The sequence below is a fragment of the Erythrolamprus reginae genome, chromosome 4, assembly GCF_031021105.1.
Source record: "Erythrolamprus reginae isolate rEryReg1 chromosome 4, rEryReg1.hap1, whole genome shotgun sequence".
NCBI lineage: Eukaryota > Metazoa > Chordata > Lepidosauria > Squamata > Dipsadidae > Erythrolamprus > Erythrolamprus reginae.
Window position 1 is genome coordinate 124,622,073 of NC_091953.1, and position 25,804 is coordinate 124,647,876.

The window sequence follows — 25,804 nt, forward strand, 5'->3', positions numbered from 1 at the left end:
TGCTCAGTTAAAGGAAAACGCTCCATTTGCTTTGGGCTGCCCAGAGCAAAGGGAGTGTTTCTTTTCTCTGGGCGCTGGCAGAGGTTTATTCCCTCTCCAAGCGCTCAGAGAAAGGAAAATGCTTTGTTCGCTCTGGACTGCCAAAGCTTTCTTAAGCGCCACCGAAAGGGGGAATGGCAGGAAACTGGCCAGGCCTTCGTGCTGCTCTCAAATTTCCTGGGAAATTTTTCTGGGCTCAGGTTCTTAAGTAGAAAATGGTTCTTAAGAAGAGGCAAAAAAGTCTTGAACACTCAGTTCTTATGTAGAAAAATTCTTAGGTAGAGGTACCACTGTATTCACTGTAAGAACGATCCTGATACTCCTCATTCAGTGACTTACAATTGGAACCATTGACTGTTGCTATATGACAGTGATGGGAAACCTATGGCATGTGTGCCACAGGTGGCTTATCTGAGACCATGCAAGATGTTGCCCTAGGTCAACTCCAGCGCACATGTGCACGCTGTCCAGCTGATTTTCAGCCTTCTGGAGGGCAGGGGGTGGCTATTTTTGCCCTCCCCAGGCTTCAGGAAAGCCTACGGAGCCTGTGGATGGCAAAACACAGACACAACAGGCCTATCAGAAGTTTAGAAATGTTGGGCCTGTTTATCACCCTCCACAGGCTCCAGAGGCTTTCTTGAACCCTGGGGAAGGTGAAAAATGGCCCAATGGTCCAGAGACGGGCTACAAGAATGGTGGAAGGTCTTAAGCATAAAACGTATCAGGAAAGACTTAATGAACTCAATCTGTATTGTCTGGAGGACAGAAGGAAAAGGGGGGACATGATCGAAGCATTTAAATATGTTAAAGGGTTAAATAAGGTTCAGGAGGGAAGTGTTTTTAATAGGAAAGTGAACACAAGAACAAAGGGACACAATCTGAAGTTAGTTGGGGGAAAGATCAAAAGCAACATGAGAAAATATTATTTTCCTGAAAGAGTAGTAGATCCTTGGAACAAACTTCCAGCAGACGTGGTTGGTAAATCAACAGTAACTGAATTTAAACATGCCTGGGATAAACATATATCCATTGTAAGATAAAATACAGGAAATAGTATAAGGGCAGACTAGATGGACCATGAGGTCTTTTTCTGCCATCAGTCTTCTATGTTTCTATGTTTCCAACGGGCCTACTGGAAGTCCAGAAGCATCAGTGAGGCTTGTGCGCATGCGTGGGGGGGTCAGGAAAGAGGGTTGTACGTGCATGCTTGGGGGGAAGGTCATTGCGTTCTGGGCATGCATGCGAGAGGTATCACATGCACGCGTGCCCTTTTGGTGCCCAAGCAAAAAAAAAAAGGTTCGCCATCGCTGCTATATGGTGTAGTTACTAACTGGGAAAAAAAATCACATAATTTGATTTTATTGTGCTTCTGTTTTTAACTTCAGCTGTCCTTTCCCTCCATTCACCCACCCTTTGGCCTGAAATTTCTTCTGCTGGTTTAATTAGCAATGTGATGCTTGAATTTATATTCATTGTAGAGGAAAGGATTACAAGAAAATAAGCGGGGATACAGTGGGAATGCGTATCGAAAGAATGTGCTGACATTCGATTGGTGCAGCCTTCTATCACATTCCTTTTGATGTCTATTCCCTATTGTATGCCTGCTTACTCTTCTGTAATCCCTTCCTCTCCAAGCTCTCTGCTTTGCAAGGGACACACAGGAGGGATTGTCGAAAGAGCTAGGTTGTTTAAACTCTCCACTCAGCAAATCGGGGAAAGAAAGAGTGTCAGGTATGGAGCAACACATTGACTGTAATGCCAAACACATGACTGAGAGAGACAGATGCTGTGAAAGTTATAAATGAACACGTTGGCTCCCCCCAAAAAAATTTTCAGCACCATCATAACCGTCACTGCACCAGATAGCGAGGTTGATGTGTTATTTTTTTATAATGCTTTTATAGTTGAACTCTTGGAACATTGCAGGGCTCTGCTGTCTGATAGATATTTCTGGATAAATTCTAATCCTACAATTATACCTGTAATTAAGTTCGTAAGTAGAGGTGCCACGATACTATGACATAACGTCATAGTACCATGGTGCCTCTACTTACGAACTTAATGTGTTCCGTGACCAGGTTATTAAGTAGAAAAGTTTGTAAGAAGAAGCAATTTTTCCCCATAGGAATCAATGTAAAAGCAAATAATGCATGTGATTGGGGAAACCACAGGGAGGGTGGAGGCCCTGCTACCTCCCAGGAGATTCGTAGAGAAGGCCCCACAGAGGATTCTCCCTGCCTTTTCCGGCCCTGTTTCCCCCTAGGAGATTGCTAGAGAGGCCCCATGGAGACTTCTCCCTGCCTTTACTGGCCATATTTCCTCCCAAGAGGTTCCTAGAGAGGCCCCACGGAGGCTTCTCCCTGCCTTTTCCGGCCCTGTTTCCTCCCAGGAGATTCCTAGAGAGGCCCTACGGAGGTTTCTCCCTGCCTTTTCCAGCCCTGTTTCCTCCCAGGAGATTCCTAGAGAGGCCCCACGGAGGCTTCTCCCTGCCTTTTCCGGTTACAGTTTTGGAGGCTCGGGTTTGTAAGTGGAAAATGGTTCTTGAGAAGAGGCAAAAAAAATCTTGGAACACCCGGTTCTTATGTAGAAAAGTTTGTAAGTAGAGGTAGAGGTACCACTGTATCTACAATATTATTTACATAATGTCTCTTGATATTTGCAATTTACAATATCTACAGACCCCTTACATCCTGGAAATAAACTGGATCTAGGATATTGCTATAAGATATTCCAGAAGTTTTCAAACTTGGCAAATTTTAAACTTGTGGACTTCAGCTCCCAGAATTCTCCAGCCAGCATAGCTGGCTGGAGAATTCTGGGAGTTGAAGTCCACAAATCATAAAGTTGCCATAAAGTTGCCTTCGGTATTTTTTTAGATAGAAAGCCAGATTTACTGCCTTACATGCCAGGTGCTCCACTACCCATGTTTGAACAATTACCTTTTGTTAACCTGTTCACACTGTTCCATTCGGATGGCTACAATCCAACTGTATTCATCCTTGTGCTTTGTCTCGAAAGGTTGCCTTGACACTTTGGCAGCCATGCAGGACTTAAAAATGGGCGTGATGAACACAGAAGAGGAGAGCCACGCGGTGATGAAAGTCTACTCCAAGGAAGACTACAGTATCGTCAACAGATTTGAAAGTAACCCTCGCTTTCTTAGCCTCTGATCCTCATTCCCCCCCTCCCCACTTGTCAGGATGTCCCTGTGGATTTTTGTGCGACTACCTGCTTTCCTTTTTTTTCCTTAGGTCATGGAGGAGGGTGGGGTTACTCAGCCCACTCCGTGGAAGCCATTCGCTTTTGCGCGGATACTGACCTCCTCCTTGGTGGCCTGGGCCTTTTTGGCGGCAGGGGAGAGTACACGGCTAAAATAAAGGTAGGCAAAGGAGCTTTGTTCAAATCTGAATTTGGAACATAGCATGGCTTTGATCAGGCAGCCATTTAAAGATGGAGCCGGGGTGGTGCAGTGGTTAGAGTGCAGCACTGCAGGCTATGTCAGCTAACTGCAGTTCAGCAGTTCAAATCTCACCACCGGCTCAAAGTTGACTCAGCCTTCCATCCTTACGAGATAGGTAAAATGAGGACTCAGATTGTTGGAGGCAACATGCTTACTCTCTGTAAACCACTTAGAGAGGGCTGTAAAGCACTGTATATAAATTTAAATGCTATTGATATTGCTATTCAAACACATACACATACACATAGTCATTGCTTCATTCTTTCTCTGGAATCACATTTGTACGTCTCCATATATGCGGAGATGTGCACTCTGTACTTCCCAGCATGCAGACATATGCTAGCCTGCCATGTTTATATTTGAAAGTTATGGAGTACATTTGTTGAGTAATAAATAATAGAACTAGACTTGAAGCAGTATGTAAGTTTAAATGCTTTTGTTACATGCTATTAAACACCAGGAGAGAATGAGGCTTGTTTTCCTGCAAAAAATATGAAAATATGCCTAGTCATAGTATCTACAATATTATTTACATAATGTCTCTGGATATTTGCAACTTACAATATCTGCAGACCCCTTACATCCTGGAAATAAACTGGATCTAGGATATTGCTATAGAATATTGCAAACTTGGCAACTTTAAACTCCAGCTCCCAGAATACTCTAGCCAGTGTAGCAAGCTAGAGAATTCTGGAAGTTGAAGTCCATAAATCATAAAGTTGCCAAGTTTGAAGATCTCTGGGACATTTGTTGAAAAGAATTGCACAAGAATATTTGTCCTGAACTCAATTAAAACTCTAGGAACAATAGAGTTTTGGTGTGTTGACTTTAGAAAATGCCAGACCACGTATTGGATTTGAAATTTCAGAACGGCTAAGTTTTGTTTCAAAATTAGAACATACTGTATTCCCGGAAGACATGAGTGTGTTTGATGCTTATAAGGTTGAAAGTAACCTTTATATTTGCCTGCCAACCTTTACCTATCTGAGGCTGCCTTGGGCTTCTAAAGTGGTAGCCGTTGCCCATCCTCACTTGCTCAGTGTGTCTGAGAAAAGTTCTCAGACTGCCAAACCCCACACAATTAGATTTTGCCCAAGAAAGATATTAGGGTGGATTCAACATTCAGTAAATACCCCCAATGAAATAAAACTCAAGGGCTAGAGGTTTCTCAAAGTTCCAACTTATTAGAGATGACATGTTGGCAATATCTGTGAAAACCCAAATCTGAAAACTTCCCGGTTCGCTCCACCCAAATTAAAGTTCAAGTCCCTGCCCACCAGCTACATGTCCATCACATGATCCAATCAGGCACCATCCAAAACTGAAGATGCCTCCCAGTCACTTCATCGCAGCTGCCAGGCACAGAGGCCTTGAGTTGCTGGAAAAAAATGTTATTTAAATTACTACATATCACCTATAATCCCCTCCTCTCATTTTCCCACAGTAGAAAATATGACAGGCCTGAATACATAGAAACATAGAAGACTGACGGCAGAAAAAGACCTCATGATCCATCTAGTCTGCCCTTATACTATTTCCTGTATTTTATCTTAGGATGGACTTATGTTTATTCCAAGCATGTTTAAATTCAGTTATTGTGGATTTACCAACCACGTCTGCTGGAAGTTTCTTCCAAGGATCTACTACTCTTCCAGTAAAATAATATTTTCTCATGTTGCTTTTGATCTTTCCCCCAACTAACTTCAGATTGTGTCCCCTTGTTCTTGTGTTCACTTTCCTATTAAAAACTTTCCTATTAAAAACAATTCCCTCCTGGACCTTATTTAACCTTTAACATATTTAAATGTTTCGATCATGTCCCCCCTTTTCCTTCTGTCCTCCAGACTATACAGATTGAGTTCATTAAGTCTTTCCTGATACGTTTTATGCTTAAGACCTTCCACCATTCTTGTAGCCCATCTTTGGACCCGTTCAATTTTGTCAATATCTTTTTGTAGGTGAGGTCTCCAGAACTGAACACAGTATTCCAAATGTGGTCTCACCAGCACTCTATATAGCGGGATCATAATCTCCCTCTTCCTGCTTGTTATACCTCTAGCTATGCAGCCAAGCATCCTACTTGCTTTCCCTACCGCCTGACTGCACTGTTCACTCGTTTTGAGACTGTCAGAAATCACTACCCCTAAATCCTTCTCTTCTGAAGTTTTTGCTAACACAGAACTGCCAATGCAATACTCAGATTGAGGATTCCTTTTCCCCAAGTGCATTATTTTACATTTGGAAACATTAAACTGCAGTTTCCCTTGCTTTGACCATTTATCTAGTAACGCTAAATCATTTACCATATTACAGACCCCTCCAGGAATATCAACCCTATTGCACACTTTAGAGTCATCGGCAAATAGGCAAACCTTCCCTACCAAACCTTCCCTTATGTCACTCACAAACATATTAAAAAGAATAGGACCCAAAACAAAAAAATTATTTAATTTAATAGACTTCTATACTTTTCAAAGTCAAATATTAAATGGTAAAAACAGTGAAAACCCCATTACAGTAAGGATAAAAACCTTCAGCAAACTATCCAATCAGACATTCATACCAAGTCCGTCAGAAAAGGTAAAAGATGACTTCCAGGCCTGACAGGTGAGTAGGGTAAGAAGAGAGCATCCTCCCAGTCCAGCCAGAAGATAAAACAGTTGAATGTTTCTTGTTTTTTAGCTCTTTGAGTTGGGGCCAGATGGAGGGGACCATGAGACAGATGGGGACCTTCTTGCTGAAACAGATGTCCTGGCATATGATTGTGCTGCGAGGTGAGTAGAATTTTCAAAAATGAATCATACCCAAATGAAGGTGCCCAGTTTAGAATAAGGAGGAATTAGACTTAGAATAACTTCATTGTCACTTTGAATGTACGCTAATCAGCATACATTAAAATGAAACTTCGTTGCATACAGATCTCAAAGGGTCACCTCCTCCAACGTGCACTACATAAACATTACAAAATAAATAAATACAAAATTGTTCTGTCGAGGTCTCTGGTAGAATCCTCCCGAAAATGCACAGATACAATTTCAGACACACACACGTTGGAAAATTCGAAACAATGTTCTTTATACTGAAAATGCAAATAAACGAAGCCCTCTTTTGGTATAGCAAAGAGCACTTGTCTCCAAACAAACTGGTAATTTGTACAAGTCCCTTATCAGTTCTGTGATACTTAGCTTGCAGCTGTGAGGCAATTCACAGTCCTTCTTCTTTCACAAAGTGAAACACACTTTGCCCTGGTTTAGTTTCAAAGCGGGGAAAAATCAGCACACAAAGGTCAAAGGCAGCAAGGCAGGCACGAAACACAACGATCAGATAATCCTCCACAATGGCCAAACTCACAGGCTGCTCTTTATAGCAGCCTCACTAATTACCACAGCCCCACCCAACCACAGGTGGCCTCATTTTCTTTGATAATAATCTCTCAGTTGTTGCTGCCTATGCATCGCTCTCCTCATGCGTGGCTGTATCATTAACTCTTGTTCCGAATCCAAGGAGGAGCTAGATAATTGATCTCCTTCTGAGCTGTCTGCCATACTCTCCTCCTCCCTGTCACTCATGTCTTCTTGGTTGGAGGAGCCTTCATCAGCAGATTCCAACGGGGGCAAAACAGGCCTGCAGCATGTGGATGTCTCCCCCACATCCACAGTCCTTGGGGCAGGAGCTGGGCCAGAGCTAACCACAACACAAAATTATGCATATAACAGAGATAAATAACTGAACAAGGAGAACCAATCCAATCATATCACTCCTTTAACTAATATTCTGAAACCTTGCATTGTTCTAGGGTGACTTCTTTGGTGTTCTTATTGTGTGATATAAAATCTGTCACTGTTCTATGAACATATCATTAAAATTAACTTAATGTGATGATTAAGTCTATTCTAGTAACTACTTTAAAAAACTTATAAAAAATTAAAGAGGAAGAGGCACAGCCATTGATTATTCTGCTCCTTATGTAAAAACCCTTCTCAAGAAAGATAGAAAATTGGACATGCTTTAAAACACGGAACCAAGTAAAGATTTGTAGGGAACTAAATTGAAAGATTCCTTTTTTGTATATATAATTTTTATTAAGGATTTTAATTCCAATAGAAATAAAATCCTCTTATCTGTATTATTTGTCTCTTATTTATAGCAAATCCATAAAGCATCAACTTTTCAATCTTAGTGTCAGCAGAAGTCCACTAAGAGTTATCAAAAATAATGACATGTATTATTTTAACTTTGATCAAATAGACAAATCTTATATACCTTCTTTTTACTTCCAAAAGCTTTCTTCCCTATCCCATCTCTTATCCATAAGTCATAAAAACTCATCAGACAATCCCAATCCACTACCAGAAATAATAACACATATATTTTAATCTGAATTTAAAAAGCCAGTTTATAGTCCTTTCCTTTACATGTCATTTCCAGAGTCACTTCTCAGGAGAGGGGCAGCTATATAAACCTGATAAATTAAAAAAACAAAAAACAAGCCTGCAGCCCAGACCAATAATCAAATGAAGTTGAACTAAATAGATGCCTTGTAGCCCTTTTGCAATATCAGATGCCAATTTTGGTTGACGTTTTCTCAGGGAAAAGTATGCTATGATGTTTGATGAACCGGTCCTCCTGCAAGCCAGCTGGTGGTATGTTGCCTGGGCCCGGGTTTCTGGCCCCAGCAGCGACTGCGGCTCTCATGGACAAGCCTCCATTACTACGGATGATGGGTAAGTCGCCTTCCCCTTGGCGCCTCTGAAACAGAGGGAGCATCTCGGCCTCTAAATCTGTTTTCCCTCTTGCAGGATTGTTTTCCAGTTTAAAAGTTCAAAGAAATCAAATAATGGCACAGATGTGAATGCAGGACAGATCCCTCAACTCCTGTACAGGTAATTAATTTTGTCTGTCTGTCTGTCTGTCTGTCTGTCTGTCTGTCTGTCTGTCTGTCTGTCTGTCTGTCTGTCTGTCTGTCTATCTATCTATCTATCTATCTATCTATCTATCTATCTATCTATCTATCTATCTACAGGCAGACTCCCCAGGCTCAAATCCCGGTAAGGGTATGGCTAGCTGATGAGAACAAAATAAGCTGGAAATAGATCTATACTAGTCTCCCTTCCTTTTCATTATCAGCAAAAATATGTTTTACACACACACACACACAAACATATATTATCCTTCTTTAAACAGACATTTGAACTGAAAGTGTAATGTAACATTCAACAATATGGATTGGGCATAGTTTAATTGGAGTTTTCTGGCTCTAGAAATTGTTCCCCATAATGAATATATACAGTAATTATTAGCTGATATAATTTTGTTCCAGAGAAGATCTATTTTTATGGCTATAGACTCTTCCTCTCCTTCTCCTCCTCCTCCTCTCTCCTCCTCCTTTCTCCCTGTCATTCTTCAAGGCAATAGCAATAACAATAGGACTTGTATTTGTATTTATTAGATTTGTATGCCGCCCCTCTCTGAAGACTCGGGGCGGCTAACAACAATAAAAAAGACAATGTAAACAAATCTAATATTAAAAATAATCTAAAAAAACCCAATTTAAAGAACCAATCATACATACAAGCATACCATGTGTACATTCTATAAGCCTAGGGGGAAGGGAAAGTATCAATTCCCCCATGCCTGACGACAGAGGTGGGTTTTAAGGAGCTTGCGAAAGGCAAGGAGGGTGGGGGCAACTCTGATATCTGGGGGAAGCTGGTTCCAGAAGGTCGGGGCGCCACAAAGAAGGCTCTTCCCCTGGGTCCCGCCAAACGACATTGTTTAGTCGACGAGACCCGGAGAAGGCCAACTCTGTGGGACCTAACCGGTCGCTGGGATTCGTGCGGCAGAAGGCGGTCCCGGAGATATTCTGGTCCGATGCCATGACTTAGACTTATATACCGCTTTATAGTGCTTTGCAGTCCCCTCTAAGTGGTTTGCAGAGTCAACATATCGCCCCCAACAATCTGGTCCTCATTTTACCCACCTTTGAAGGATGGAAGGATGGGGTCAACCTTGAGCCTGGTGAGATTTGAACTGGCGAACTACAGCCAGCAGTCAACAGAAGCAGCTTGCAGTACTGTACTTCACTCTAACCTCTGCACCACTAAGGCTCTTGTATCAGGGTATTTGAACAGATACCTTTTCCTCCTTCAATTGTTGAGCTGCTACTTCTGAGAAAACAACAGCTGGTCATGCATCCTTGGGAACCTAAATGCAGCTCATTGATCATATACCACTGATATTTCTGTAAGAAGTGATATGGACCACGAGGTTATATATCCCTCAAACCTGCTTGCCGGATGCCTCAGCATTATTTCCTCTTTTTGCTTCCCCTTCTAGGCTGCCAACAAGCGATGGAAGCGCGTCCAAAGGCAAACAGCAAACCAGCGAGCCGGTGCATATTTTAAAGCGATCGTTTGCAAGGACCGTTTCCGTGGTGAGTCCATCCACCTGTGTTTTAATCAAATGAAAAAGAGTTGGCTAGTAAAGAATGGTTTGCTGTGTGTTTTAAATCTACAGGTAGCCCCTAACTTAACCGCAATTCATTGAGTGACCATTCAAAGTTACAACAGCCTTGAAAAATGTCTCCTGACTGTTTTTCCATACTTCACCATGGCAGCATCTTTGTGGCCACGTGATCAAAATTCTTTTTAATTTTTTTTTTAATAATTGCCCCCATCTTACTGAGATCTGACTTTTCCGACAGGCCTGGGACCATTGACCTTGTGGGGGGGGGGGAGTTACTAGTGAGGTTGGTCCATGAATGTATGGATGGCTGTAATTATTTTAAATTGTACTGTGTTTTTTTTATATTGATCCATATTTATTTTGCTGTGAGCCACCCTGAGTCCCTAGGGAATTGGGCGGCATATAAATAAATATAAATTCCAGAAAGCTAAATTCTGCATGCATATCCATTTTCTAAGTTGTATCAGTTTAGCAAGGATATTCATTGATGGAGGAGGAGGAGGCATCTGCCATTCTGGTTTTTCTTCATAGCTGCATTAAACGGTCCTAAACGGGTGTTTAGTTGAAGGAATTAAAGATGGACAACAGCAGTTGGGTTTGATCACCTTTTAAGGTTTTGCTGTCCAGGAAGAATATGTTCCCTGGAACGTTACTATATACTTCTTTTCCTTGGGATCTCACATTTGCTTTCCTTACAATTCCTTTGGAACAGGAGTGCTTTGAGTCGCTGCTGAGCATTCTTCATTGGAGCTGGACCACCTTAGTTTTAGGAGTGGAAGAGCTCCGAGGTCTGAAGGGGTTCCAGTACACGGCCACCCTTCTCGATTTGGAAAGGCTGCGATTTGTCGGCACTTGCTGCTTGAGGTTACTGCGTGTCTACATCTGTGAAATTTACCCCGTTTCAGGTGAGATGCTTTCTTCTTCTTCTTCTTCTTCTTCTTCTTCTTCTTCTTCTTCTTCTTCTTCTTCTTCTTCTTCTTCTTCTTCTTCATCTCCTTCTTCGTCTCCTTCTCCTCTTCCTCCTTCTCTTCTTCTTCTTCTTCTTCTTCTTCTTCTTCTTCTTCTTCTTCTTCTTCTTCTTCTCCTTCTCCTTCTCCTTCTCCTTCTCCTTCTCCTTCCCCTTTTCTTCTCCTTCTCCCTTTTCCTCCTCTTCATCTTCCTCTTCTTCCTCTATTCTTCTTCTTCCCCTTATCTCTTCTCCCACTTCTCCTCCCTCCTCCTACTCCTCCTTCTTCATTTTAAGTGCACATGCTGCCTAATGATATGGGGCCCTCTTTTTAGTAAAACTGAGTTCAGGATGGAATCATTCTATTTCACCTTAGCTAGCCAGGTGGGGTAAAGGGCTATTAACTCTACATACATAGCCAAGCCAAAGAAACCAGGACATTCTCTATGAAATAAATATGGCTATTAGTTTTGTACTGTGGAAATAGGCTAGATTTCATCAGCATTGTAGTTTTCTTCCATGGGCCGGCCAGCCGGCCGTGGGAGAGAGGGAGACAGGACGGATGGTTCCTGCAGCACCTACCAGCCAAAGCAGGTCTGTTTTGCCTGCCAGAAGCACTGTGGGTCTATCCTTTGCTATTTCCAGGCTGGTCCCATGGGCAAGGTTTAAGCACGTCGGAGGCTTTGAATTTGATATCCTGAGCTAGGATATTAAACCCAGCTTAGAAGTTGAATTGATGCATAGTCTTACTATGTTTTGCTTCCTTATTTTGGACACAAGGGAAAGCTTTGATTAATAGAGGGTAATTGTCTCTTTGAGGACCTCAAAGAGAAGGACATATGGCCCAAAATACTCATTGTCATTCAGGTTTAGTTACCTTCAGATGTATCCTTGTTCAGACAATTGCATTTTTTCCCCATTGAATTATCACCAAATCTTTTGACCACAAATAAAATACAATACTTGTAGTTCAGGGTTGAAATGGGGGAACTTTGGTGCGCTCTGAACTTAGTTGTGGTTTTTTTGCAGATGTTTCATTACCCAAACTAGTGCACCGAAGGATTTGACACCCATATGTAGTGACTAATAAAGAGGAATATTTGTAGCTCAGGGTTGAAAGCAATCATGACGTTACCTAGTTTGGGTCATGAAATGTCTACAAGGAAACAACCAAGCTCAGAAAGCACCAAATGACACCTCAAACCTCTTGACTGCATTCCTTTTTTAAAAATTTTTAAAAAACTTTTATTAGAAATTCATAAAAAACAAACAGAAGTACATACAAAAATTGAGAGATATCTTAATCTCTCTTCCCTTACTTATTTTACTTTATACAAAGTATGCGGTTTTCCATATCTGTATTTTTCTTGCTCTTACTAAAATAACTCTATGTTCATATATAAATAAAGGTAAACTTAAATTCATAATTTGTACTAAGAAAAAGAAGGAAGAGAAAGAAAATAAAAGGAAAAACATAATCAAACAATTTAATACCTTCCTAATCAAATAAATAAGTTTGCCAGATATTTAAAAAGTCTGTAATTTATCTAACTTTAAACTATGTATATTTTCACAAATCTTACATCAATAAAAAGAGGTAAAGTTCTCCAAATAGTTTTTTATTGTATTTCTTCTTTGTGGCATAGGTAGGTTAATTATTCCCTTTTCTTGTTCTCTTTTGTAACCAATTGTACAATTTATCCCAAATTTTATAGAAGACAGAGTCTTCTTTTCCTTTAATGCGTATCATTATTCTATTCATTTCTGCTAGTTTCATTATTTTGTTTTTGATATGTATACTGGTGTTGTGATTCAGTCTGAGGCTCCTCAGGGAACGGCTGGAACTCTGCCGGCTCCATGCTCAGAGGGGGAGGACGAGGAACAGGAGGAGGAGGAGGAACAGGCAGACGGGGAAGAGGAATGTCAGGACGAGGAGGAGGGAGAACAGCCTGAGACCCCCGGGGGGAGCTCTCCCTAGCGAGTAGCCTGGAGTCATTAGATGAGAACGCACAAGCCATCATAGATATGAGGCAGAGAAGGGCAGCACAAAGAAGGGGACAATTAGCCAGGTATTTCCACCCCTAATAGGCAACAGCTGGGTTTGGGTGTGGTTCTCCTCAGAAAGGTTGAAAAGGCAGGCCCGCCCTTCCTGTATTGTGGAGAGTTATCTTTTGGGAGTCCTGTGACCTTGCTTCGATCCTTGGCGTCTCTGATTCTGGCTTGTGGCTTCGAAGGCTGAAAACTTGGAGGAGGCGTGGGTTTTATTATCTACAGTGGTGTGTGTGCCAGCAAGAAGCCTGTTGTATTGTCTGGCCGTCATGACTCTTCTGCGAAGCTTCATAGCATTCCAGTTTGTAAGAACAGTTTTTGTTATCTGTGTTTGTTTTCAAAGATATAAAATGACTTTGCTTTTTACCAGCGTGTCTAGATACTCTTTTTAGTTGGTGTTGACGTCTGGGGGGAACCCAGACAGAAAACTGGTAGGCGTGGAGTCTTTTTTCCAATTTTGAGCATAACAAATTCTAGCGGCCATAATCAAACGTATGATTAAATATTTATCATCCTTCTTAATATTTGTATCGACCATTCCCAATAATAATAATAATTCTGGTTCAAATGTAATCTCAATTAATAAATATCATTCACGACTGCATTCCTAGTGTCCCTTTTGTTACCGCTCTTTGCAGCCACCGCTAAAGCTGTTGTGGAAGAAAGCAGCAGGCTCGCAGACTGCATTGGGAAGACGAGGACCCTGCTGAGAAAAATCTTGTCGGAAGGAGTGGACCATTGCATGATCAAGCTAGACAACGACCCTCAAGGCTACCTCACTCAGCCCCTGAGCCTGCTGGAAGCTGCCCTCCAGGAATGCCACAATACCTTCACGGCCTGCTTTCACTCTTTCTATCCCACTCCGGCCTTGCAGTGGGCTTGCCTCTGTGATTTACTCAACTGCTTGGATCAGGTACTACAAATCCCTTCCTTTGGCTTTTGAAGTGACGCTCTGGAAAGATCAGCCTGTTTCCCAAAACCACTGAATAGCATTCTTCCATCAGATTGGCCCCAAATAAGCAATTGTTACCTTCTCTGTGCAGAGCAAGGCATTACTGTATTTTTCAGAGTATAAGACACACCTTCCCCTCCTTCTAAAAGAGGCTGAAAATTTGGGTGCGTCTTATACTCTGAATGTAGCTTTTTCAGAGGGGTTTTTTTCCAGCTTTAATGAAGTGCTAACGATCTTCCAGGTTTGCAGGATTTTTTCATTGCTACTCCAAAGTTTTTTTCAGGCCTAAGTGTTTGCAGGCTTGTTTTCTTTGCTGTTCCCTCTGAAAAAGGTTTTTGCAGCCCTAACCAGGGGATAAAACAATGTGCTGAAGCTGACAACGCTAAGGACGCTAGCCAGATGAATACCTGGTAGATAGATTTTCCTCCATATTTTCCTCCCCCCCCCCCAATTAAGGTGCATGTTATACTCCGAAAAATGCGGTTTTTTAATAATTTTTGTAAATTGGTTTATTTACTAAAGTAACAACAAACAAAAAATACTTAAAAGAAAATGTGCCCAATACCAATAAAAACCTCACCACCATTTAGGGGGTTATATTATTTACAATAAGTTTCAATTTCTTCCTTAGCTCCGGTTTACATTTGTTTACACCAGTGATTTTCAACCTTTTTTGAGCCGCGGCACATTTTTTACATTTACGAAACCCTGGGGCACATTGAGCGGGGGGAGGGTGGGGGCTAAAAAAAGTTTGGACAAAAAAATTATCTCTCTCTTCCTTTCGCTCAATTTCTCTCTCCCCTCTTTCTCTCCCTTCTTTCTCTCTCCATCCCTCTTTCTTTCTCTTCCTTCATCTTTTTTGCTCTTTCTCTCTCCCTCCATACCTCCCTCTATGTCTTTCTCTCTCTCTATTGCTTTCTTTCTCTCTCTCTCTTGCTTTCTCTCTCTTGTTCTCTTTCTCTCTCTCTTGCTTTCTTTCTCTTGTTCTCTTTCTCTCTTGTTCTCCTCTCTCTCTTGTTCTCTTTCTCTCTCTCTTGTTCTCTTTCTCTCTCTTGCTTTCTTTCTCTTGTTCTCTTTCTCTTGCTTTCTCTCTCTCTCTTGTTCTCTTTCTCTCTCTCGCTCTTTCTTTCTCTTGCTTTCTTTCTCTCTCTCTTGCTTTCTTTCTCTCTTGCTTTCTCTCTCTCTCTGAGCTTCGCGGCACACCTGACCATGTCTAACGGCACACTAGTGTGCCGCGGCACACTGGTTGAAAAACACTGGTTTACATACAAAAAGTGATTGGAATTTATTTTTCACATTGTCGTCATAAATTCTACTTAAGATATAATTTTTCACCTTATTCCATCGTGCCATCAACTTCTCCAAGAAAAATGCAGTTATTGAAACAGAACTTGATAGGTTGTGAACCGCCCCGAGTCCTTGGAGAGGGGCAGCATACAAATGAAATCAAATAGATAGATAAATAGATAGATAGATAGATAGATAGATAGATAGATAGATAGATAGATAGATAGATAAGACAGACAGACAGACAGACAGACTAGACAGACAGACAGACAGACTAGATAGATAGATAGATAGATAGATAGATAGATAGATAGATAGATAGATAGATCAGACAGACTAGATAGATAGATAGATAGATAGATAGATCAGACAGAAAGACAGACAGACAGACAGACTAGATAGATAGATAGATAGATAGATAGATAGATAGATAGATAGACAGACTAGATAGATAGATAGATAGATAGATAGATAGATAGATAGATAGATAGATAGATAGATAGATAGATTTCAGACAAGTGTCTGTCCAGTCTCTTTTTAAAAACCTCCAGTGTTGGAGCTCCCACAACCTCTGAGGAAAGCCATTCCACTGATTAATGTCAGAACATATCGCTTTCTCCATTTTTGCTGCGAGCTTTCCCAAGTCATGTTGACACAGCCGTGCGAGAGACAACAGAGCAGAATCCCTCCTGTTGGCAGCCAGAAGCCCCTCATTTTTCCCCAATCTGCTGCTTTTCCAGGACATCCAGGAAGCCAACTTTAAAACGTCAAGCAGCAGGCTGCTGGCGGCGGTGATGTCAGCACTGTGCCACACCTCTGTGAAGCTCACCTCTATCTTCCCTATTGCTTACGATGGAGAGGCCTTGCTGTGTTCGGGAATAAAACAAGCCAGTACTGAGAACGACTCCGCTCTGGCCCATCGTTTTCCTCTTCTGGTGGCGCACATGGAAAAACTAAGTCAGGTATGTCTCTGCTACAGAAGTGCTCTGGCAGGGCCAACACAAGTCATAGTAAATCCTCACAATTGTTTATAGCAGTGATGGCAAATCTTTTTTCCCTCGGGTCCTGAAAGCACATGTGCTATCACAGGGGTCCCCGAACTTGGTAATGTTAAGACTCGTGGACTTCAACTCCCAGAATCCTCCGGCTAGTTATGCCAGCTGGAGAATTCTGGGAGTTGAAGTCCACAAGTCCTAAAGTTGCTAAGTTTGAAGACCTCTGTGCTATCAAGAAGGAATCCATCCCTGACCTCTCTGAGTGCTGTATCTTTAATTGATGATGCCCGCATTCTCCAACACCTGAGGGTGCAGCAAAGTCCCTGAGGGGGACGATGTCTTCAGAGGGACCCCAGCCATGGGGGGGGGGGGGGGTCACTCACGAACGCCAATCCTAGAAAGAAGACTTGGACACACCTCTCTCTGGGTGAAATGACACAGTATTGAGCTGTGCACCTCCTTTTATTGGGGGGATATGCAAATGGGAATGATTACACGTACATGTCAAGTGATATACAAACATCCAATAACGTAACTCTAAGATATGACACAACTTCCGAGTCCTTCCCATCTCCATATGGCATGTAACTAGTTTCTACTGAGCAAATGTCTCTCATGGCCAATTTCCTGGGACCCTTTGTTGTTAATACAGCTATCTCCTGTTTACCACAAAGCAAGGTCTTTTATCACAGCCTTCGTCCTGTTTACCCCAGGCAATGTAAATTGCGTCTTTTGATCACATAGTTCTCATCCTGCTGACACATCTTGTTATTCGAGGAGAGTTGCTTTGAACCGTTTTATGGCCAGTCACTTCCTAAGCAGATTTCACCAGAAATGCAGACTCACTATGTGACCTTTATATACAGTCCTGTTCTGGCTAATGAAGTCGGAGTGTATGAGGCATTTATGTCAGAAGTCCAGATATCAAATCCTATCCTAACATTATGCTATGGCAGCTACACTATCACGCATGTATGAGTGCCCACACCATAATTCAATGCCTGAGGATGGCAAAAATGGCCTCCCCCGCCACTTCAGAAGCATAAAACACGGCATTTCCCAAACTCTGATGGGCCTGGTAGACCTTTTTTTCGCACTCCCCAGGCTCCAAAAATGCCCTCCCCCGCCCCCTTAGAGGCCCTCTGGAAGCATAAAACAGCCAATTTCCCAAACTCTGTTGGGCCTGGTAGGCCCGTTTTTCGCACTCCCCAGGCTCCAGAGGCAAAAATGCCCTCCCCCATCCTACCCCCGGAGACTCTTCGGAAGCCAAAAATGCCTTCCCAGAGCCTCTGGGAGAGCCGAAAATCAGCTGGCCAGCACGCACATGCATATTGGAGCTGAGCTAGGGTAACAGCTCTCGCGCTAGCTGATATGGCTCCGCGTGCCACCTGTGGCACCCATGCCATCACTGGTTTATAGCGTTAGTGTATAGGAGATGAAGCTGAGCCTGGTGGAGGGGTCAAATGCATCATCAGTCTGGAATCCTTGCATTGCCGCAAGAGACCACCTGGAATTCCATTGACTTTTAACTACCACCAATTTGTTTTTGACTGTTAGCAGTTCAGATTCTTGTTGCGAGAGCAACAAACTAGTATTCATTTGAACTGGCTTGACTTCCTGATTTTCCTGTGTTTGACATTTAGCTGATATTTTTTCCCCATAAGGGAGAAGAACTCTTTAACTGTAGTTAGTGTCTTCTCTCAAGAATAGTTGGGTGTTTGTTTTCATTGATTCAGCAGTGGGCAAGGAGTGCTGTATACACATTCGTGCTTTATGTTTTGCACAAATGCTGCATTAATAACATTAATATTAATTAATATTAATTTTCCTCTGGAGCTTGAGATAGTTTTCAGACCTGTTCATCATAGCAGCTTTTAGATTCTACAGAGGTTCTGACCATCAGTTTTTAAGTGTGCATCTTTGGTTCTGCAGTGTGAAGAGAACATCTCTGGAATGACAAGTTTTCGCGAGGTCCTCGAGAAGATGTTGGTGATTGTAGTTTTACCTGTGAGAAATAGCCTGAGGCGTGAAAATGAGCTGTTCTCTGCACATCTGGTTTCTAATACTTGTGGATTGCTTGCGAGTATTGTGAACGAGCTCACAGCTTCTGCACTGGGGTCTGAGGTAATAAGACTCACCAACTCTAACCTAACTTTGGTTCACTTTTATTCATTTATTTGTGAAATGTATTTGCCGCCTATCTTGCTGTGGGGCTAATCTAGGTGGCTTACAACAATAAAAACCAGAAAGATGAAAAAAAGTGTAAATGTGACAGTAGTGAAGTAATGGAACAGTAGAATAAACAGTGAATTCTTTTCTTTGTTACAATGAAAGGAAATTAATTCCAAAATCTGCTAATCTGTTTGTGAAATGTTTTTTTAATTTATTCATTCATTCATTCATTCATTCATTCATTCATTCATTCATTCATTCATTCATTCATTCATTCATTTATTTATTTTGTCCAATACACAATGAGGGTTTTAGTGGGTATATATCTATATACACATAATAAAATACATGAAGAAGGTTATAGAGGAGATACTCATAGTAAAATATATCTAAGAAAGAATAGAAAAGAAGATATAGTAATAGAACATATCAATGGAAGAATAGAAGAAGAGATATAGGAACAGAAGAAAGGTATAGGAGATATAGGAGAGCAATAGGACAGGGGACGGAAGGCACTCTAGTGCACTTGTACTCGTTTTTGTTGTTGAGAGAATGGCTATAAATGCAGCTGTAAGCCTAATTCCAGCATACTATTTTGCTCATGGGGTCTTCTAAGAGAACTTCAGGGAAGCCCTATATTTCCATATTCTATGCAAATATCATTTTCCGATGATGATTTTACCTTGATTTATTTTATTCCAGAAATAAAATGCTTCAGCTTTGCCTGCGTTTTGCCAGGGCATTTTAAACTAAGAGATTGTCAGTTTCAAGTCATATTTTTGTAGAGAAGATTAAACAGATGGACAGACTTTGAAAAATGCATGGCTGTGCAACTTCCTTCATTGTCACGCCAGAAGCCTAATCCCACCTCAAATCCTTTGCAGTCAAAATCTTGTCTTAATTTTGACTTTTCTCTCTCCAGGCCGATGGACTCGGCTCCCTGCATTCTGTCAAGTCAAGCCCAAATCGATTTACAAAAACCAGCCAGGGCAGGAGCTGGAACACTGGAAACGGCTCCCCAGATGCCATCTGCTTCTCCGTGGACAAACCAGGAGTCATCGTGGTCGGGTTCTCGGTTTACGGAGGAGGTGGGATCCACGAATACGAACTCGAAGTCCTGGTGGACGATGTACGTACGAACCGCCCAGACAGAACAAATCCAACCTTTTCCTGTGAAATCTTCTATGTTTCTATCTTCCTTTGATAAACGGTCAAAGCAATGGAAACTGCAGTTTAATGTTTCCAAATGTAAAATAATGCACTTGGGGAAAAGGAATCCTCAATCTGAGTATTGTATCGGCAGTTCTGTGTTAGCAAAAACTTCAGAAGAGAAGGATTTAGGGGTAGTGATTTCTGACAGTCTCAAAATGGGTGAACAGTGCAGTCAGGCGGTAGGGAAAGCAAGTAGGATGCTTGGCTGCATAGCTAGAGGTATAACAAGCAGGAAGAGGGAGATTATGATCCCGCTATATAGAGCGCTGGTGAGACCACATTTGGAATACTGTGTTCAGTTCTGGAGACCTCACCTACAAAAAGATATTGACAAAATTGAACGGGTCCAAAGACGGGCTACAAGAATGGTGGAAGGTCTTAAGCATAAAACGTATCAGGAAAGACTTAATGAACTCAATCTGTATAGTCTGGAGGACAGAAGGAAAAGGGGGGACATGATCTAAACATTTAAATATGTTAAAGGGTTAAATAAGGTCCAGGAGGGAAGTGTTTTTAATAGAAAAGTGAACCCAAGAACAAGGGGACACAATCTAAAGTTAGCTGGGGGAAAGATCAAAAGCAACATGAGAAAATATTATTTTACTGAAAGAGTAGTAGATCCTTGGAACAAACTTCCAGCAGACGTGGTAAATAAATCCACAGTAACTGAATTTAAACATGCCTGGGATAAACATATATCCATCCTAAGATAAAATACAGAAAACAGTATAAGGGCAGACTAGGTGGACCATGAGGTCTTTTTCTGCCGTCAGACTTCTATGTTTCTATGTTTCATATAAATAGGATAAATCTCTTTCATGCCTTTCTGTGTATACAGGTGTGTGTGGGAATGGAAGGAAGAAATTGTTCATCCATAGAAGCGTTTTTAGCACCTGCACTGAATTTATTCTGCTGTGGATTTGTGTGGAAGCCATGGCACTTTTAAGCTTTTTTTAAAACAACAACAACAACATATGCTTGTAGGATGGGAATTTTGATGTTTATAATGTTCATTTGTATTATTTTTATTAACGCTATAGCTGCATTAAAACGATCTTTTAAATTTAGAGTGATCATACAGGAGATTCAACTCATTCCCATAGATGGACATCTCTAGAATTAGTCAAAGGGACATATACCACAGACGATTCTCCAAGCGAGATGGCGGAAATTAAACTTGACAAAGTCGTTCCACTGAAGGTAAATGCAGCAATATATTTTCCCGTGGGAATCCAAAATCTCTTGAAGATGCAACACATCTAACACCTAGCAAGTTAATTCCCAGCTTCACTTCTGATCAGCCAATTCCTTAAGGGCAGTACTGTTCTTTTATTAAGCTGTTTATGGTGCAGGGAATGTAGCTGGGAGCATAAGGAGAAAATGGATACAGCAGGCCAAAATTAATGCTCCATCTTTTGGTTTACAGAATTATGCAAAATAGATGTGTTAAGTGTCCCAGGAATTTGTCTATTTTAAGCATTACAGTGGTACCTCGACATACGAGTTTAATTCGTGCCAGAGCCGAGCTCATATGTCGATCAATTCGTATCTCGAACGAATGCATTTAGATTTGGCTTTTCGCACGGAGATAACTGGAAAAAATGGAATTCTTGCGCCACCTAGTGGACGCTCGGCTCGTATCCCGAATTTGAGCTCGGGTGTCGAACAGAAATTTTGCTCGCGTCTCAGCTCGTAACTTGGAATACTCGCATGTGGAGCAGCTCGTATCTAGAGGTACTACTGTATATAGTTTCAGACAACTCTAACTGGTCTTCATGACCAAAAGTCCTTCCCAGGTTTTTCTTTTCTTCTTTTTTCTTTTCTTTTTAATTTATTATTGTGTATTTTATATTATATTTATTTATTTATTTTTTATTTTATTATTTCTATAGCTGCCGATTTCAGCAAACCACTCTTGGCAGCTCACAATTCAAAACATAGTGTTTTTTATTGGAGTATAAAATGCACCGGAGTATAAGACACACCTTAGTTTTGGGGGAGGAAAACAAGGAAATTCCTCCCAGCAATTTGCCAAACAGCACAGAAGATATACACTGTTTGCTGCATATTTCTATGCATGTGTGCCTGACCCATACAAATACAGTGGTGCCTTGGTTCTCAAATGCCTTGGTTGTCGTACATTTCGGATACCGAACAAAATTTTCAGCAAAAATTTCCTTTGGTATCCGAACAAAAATTCGGACACCGAACAATCACAGAAAATTTTGTTCATTATCCGAAATGTTACCGCCGGGGGCGGCTGCAATCCCGGCAGCTTCGGGGGGCTCCCTTCCTCAGTGCTTCGTCTTGTTACCTGTAGGCAGCTGCACCAACTTGCTCCTTCCCGCCGGCAGCAACGGCGGCGGCTTCCCTTTGAGGAGCAACAGCGCCTGGAACGTCACATGATGAAGGGAAGCCGCCGGAGCCATCTCAGCAGTTGCTGCCGCTCCAGCAGCTTCCCTTTATTACGTGACGTTCCTGGCGCTGTTGCTACTTGAAGGGAAGCTGCCGCTGTTGCCGCCGGCAGAAAGGAGCAAGTTGGTGCAGCTGCCTACAGGTAACAAGACGAAGCACTGAGGAAAGGAGCCCACCGAAGCTGCCGGGATTGCAGCCGCCCCCACCCTTCCTGCAGCTTGGAGTGCTTATAGAGCTCCTCAGATTTGTTATCCCATAGGAAATAAAGAAAATAGATGTAATTGGTTCCCAGCGAGTCAACAGGGGCTGGGAACCAATTAAATCAATTTCCATTATTTCCTATGGGATAAATTAATTCGGTACTCGACCAAATCGGTTCTCGACCACACTTCTGGAATGAATTGTGGTCGAGAACCGAGGTACCACTGTATCAAAGAATTAGAGAAATGTACATTATGGCAGTGTATTAATCCCAGAACGTTTTCATAAATGTAATATTTAATTTATTTTATTCATTCGATTTTTATGCCGCCCTTCTCTTTAGACTCAGGGCGGCTTACAACATGTTAGCAATAGCACTTTTTAACAGAGCCAGCATATTTCCCCCACAATCTGGGTCCTCATTTTACCCACCTCGGAAGGATAGAAGGCTGAGTCAACCTTGAGCCGGTGATGAGATCTGAACCACTGACCTACAGATCTACAGTCAGCTTCAGTGGCCTGCAGTACAGCACTCTACCGGCTGTGCCACCCCGGCTCCTCCCAATTATTTAAATAGATCTACGCCAAACATGACTAAGTCAGGGTTTAACTCAGCTGCCTTATCTTAATACTAATAGTTAATACTAATACATAATATTTAAAAATATTAGAAAAAAATGAACTCTTTTAAAAAGAGTCAAGCATACAGTTTTAAAAAAAGTTTTGCAAAGAGTTTGACGTGGTTTGATTCCTTAGAAAAAGGTTTTGAATACATTGATTTTAGCTTGCATAAAATCTAAGGAACTTGGAAAACATAATCATAAACTATTTGAAAGATTAGATCAAAGTGTGGGGCATATTTGAGAGCTTGTTCCACTGAGGTGGCTGTGGCAGGGCTGAAATAAACCAGTAATTCTGGATGAATTGGCTAATATGAAGAGAGAGAGTCCTGGATTAGAAAGCTTTATGAATCATTGTAAATAGAGAAAAATATGAACTAAGCTACTCTAACCCAGTCATATGGCAGGTAAGCCACTCCTACTCAGTCACATGATCTTTAATCCACCACCACCCTGTCATATGATTGTCAAGCCACCCTCGCCTGGTCACAGGGCCAGCAAGCCACTCCTACCTGTTCTGTCGGGCTCTCTGGTAGACGCCTCCCAAAAATTCACAGGTACAAATTTCAGACACACACACGTTTGAAAATTCAAAACAATGTTCTTTATAATGAAAATTCACTTAAACCAAGCCCTCTTTTGGTATAGCAAAGAACACTGGTCTCCAAACAAACTGGTAATTTGTACAAGTCCCTTATCAGTTCTGTGATACTTAGCTTGCAGCTGTGAGGCAATTCACAGTCCTTCTTCTTTCACAAAGTGAAACACACTTTGCTCTGGTTTAGTTTCAAAGTGGGGAAAAATCAGCACACAAAAGGTCAAAGTCAGTAAAGCAGGCACGAAACACAACGATCAGATAATCCTCCACAATGGCCAAACCCACAGGCTGCTCTTTATAGCAGCCTCACTAATTACCACAGCCCCACCCAACCACTGGTGGCCTCATTTTCTTTGATAATAATCTCTCAGTTGTTGCTGCCTATGCATCGCTCTCCGCATGCGTGGCTGTATCATTAACTCTTGCTCTGAATCCAAGGAGGAGCTAGATAATTGATCCGAGTCTGCGGAGAGGGGTGGCATACAAATCTAAATAATAAATAAAATAAATAAATCTCCTTCTGAGCTGTCTGCCACACTCTCCTCCTCCCTGTCACTCATGTCTTCTTGGTCAGAGGAGCCTTCATCGTCAGATTCCACCAGGGGCAAAACAGGCCTGCAGCATGTGGATGTCTCCCCCACATCCACAGTCCTTGGGGCAGGAGCTGGGCCAGAGCTAACCACAACACTACCTAGTCACATGACCATCAAGCCACACTCACAAAATAAGCCACACCCACAGTGTGGCAATAAAAGTTTTGGCAGCCCATCACCCGATTTTTAGAGCCTCCTAGAAGGCTAAAAGGGACAGGCCTGTTCTAATCTCCGAAAGGACGGTGTTCCACAGAGAAGGGACCACTGCAGAAAAGGCTCTCTATGTTAACTACGCTCCAGTAGAATAACAGAAAGCATGTAATTCAAAGATTAGTAAGACTCATGATAAATGGAGTTATCAAGCAAGAATAACACTGAACTTTGAGATAGAATATTGCTGAAGGGTGATGTTTTAGCCTAATGGGTGCTGTATAAACCTTATTCTTCCTCTATGGAAAGGCAGCAAAGTCCAGGCTGAGTAAGCAAGCTGCAGAATTTAAAATAGCCCCTTTTCACATTTTAAAAACGTGAATGCTATCTTTAAAACTCTGCTGTACTAAACTAAATGAAAAAGCTGACCTTGGTTCCCTCTGGCTTGACGTTTGAAGGAGAACGTGAAGTACGCCGTCCGTCTGAGAAATTACGGGAGTCGCACAGCAAACGGAGACGGAGGAATGACCACTGTCCAGTGCCCAGATGGCGTGACTTTCACTTTCAGCACTTGCAGTTTGAGCAGCAACGGCACCAATCAGACCCGGGGCCAAATCCCACAGATCCTTTATTATAGGTACCCATCGCAAATGAGTTTTATGGGGTGTTATCTTTAAACCCAAGCAAGATAAATGTGTTTAAATGTATTAGTCATTGGTAGGAAAGTGTATTTTATATACCTACTGAATTATGAAGCCACCTGACTCCCAAAAGGCAATGGGTAACATTTAAAAGAACGCGGAGTACGTAGCGCTGCATAAATATTTGAAGCAAAAATATCTTGCAAAAAGGGAAATACATCAGCATCTTCTTTTGCCCTGCCTGCAGTGCTGTGGCCTGGAGGTGAAGATGCTTGCCTTCCACTCAGAAGGTTGAGAGTTCAATCCTGGGCGGCAGCAGATATTTCTCTCTCTAGACGTAAAGACAAAATATTTGTTGTGAACTCTGCATAGATATCAGGAAGGGCATCAAGCCCATAAATGCTCAACTCCATTCAGTTGCCCTGACTCCATCCTCTTTGCTTGCCTCCTCCAAGCAAGGAATTACATGGTCGTTAAAGAAAATATAAGTGTGTGTGTGTGTTTGCTGAATTGAAAATGAAGGGAGATTAGTATAGATCTATTTCAAGGTTGTTTCCTCTCATCAGCTAGCCATACTCTTATTGAGATTTGAACCTGTAGCCTCTCCCTTATAAAGCAGAGAATTAATCTCTAGGCCACAGGATCTCAGCCTCTTAGCTTTGTGTATATGGGTGTGGGTGTGGGTGTAGCATATTTTTGCTGATAATGAAAAGGAAGGACTCGACAAAATTATTACTTAATATATATTATCTATACATATATATATGTCACATGTTTTTTTGCTGAATTTCAAAATTAAGGGAGACTAGGATAGATCTATTTCAGCCTTATTTTGGCCTCATCAACTAGCCATACCCACTGGGACTTGAACCTGCAACCTTTGCCTTGTAAGGCAGAGAATTATCCTCTAGGCTACAGTATCCAAACCCTTCAGCTCTGCACCAGGGAAGGGTTACATATTTTTGTGTCGAATCACCCTGGTGTATCGAAGGAACATCACAGCTCCTTA

At 41.8% G+C, this 25,804-nt stretch overlaps 1 protein-coding gene across 21 annotated transcripts in view; it reads left to right on the plus strand.

Annotated features, from left to right (window-relative positions):
• Positions 1-25,804, plus strand: part of MYCBP2 (MYC binding protein 2) — a 181,723-nt gene that overhangs the window by 49,695 nt on the left and 106,224 nt on the right. For all 21 annotated transcript variants that reach the window (XM_070751329.1, XM_070751313.1, XM_070751316.1 and 18 more), the window contains exons 24-36: positions 3,058-3,183; positions 3,291-3,418; positions 6,182-6,273; positions 8,089-8,223; positions 8,299-8,382; positions 9,836-9,932; positions 10,677-10,869; positions 13,598-13,872; positions 15,939-16,160; positions 18,126-18,317; positions 19,288-19,494; positions 20,646-20,777; positions 24,613-24,791. In XM_070751329.1, coding sequence (XP_070607430.1) covers positions 3,058-3,183; positions 3,291-3,418; positions 6,182-6,273; positions 8,089-8,223; positions 8,299-8,382; positions 9,836-9,932; positions 10,677-10,869; positions 13,598-13,872; positions 15,939-16,160; positions 18,126-18,317; positions 19,288-19,494; positions 20,646-20,777; positions 24,613-24,791 — 2,062 coding nt within the window. The remainder of the gene's footprint in view (positions 1-3,057; positions 3,184-3,290; positions 3,419-6,181; positions 6,274-8,088; positions 8,224-8,298; positions 8,383-9,835; positions 9,933-10,676; positions 10,870-13,597; positions 13,873-15,938; positions 16,161-18,125; positions 18,318-19,287; positions 19,495-20,645; positions 20,778-24,612; positions 24,792-25,804) is intronic.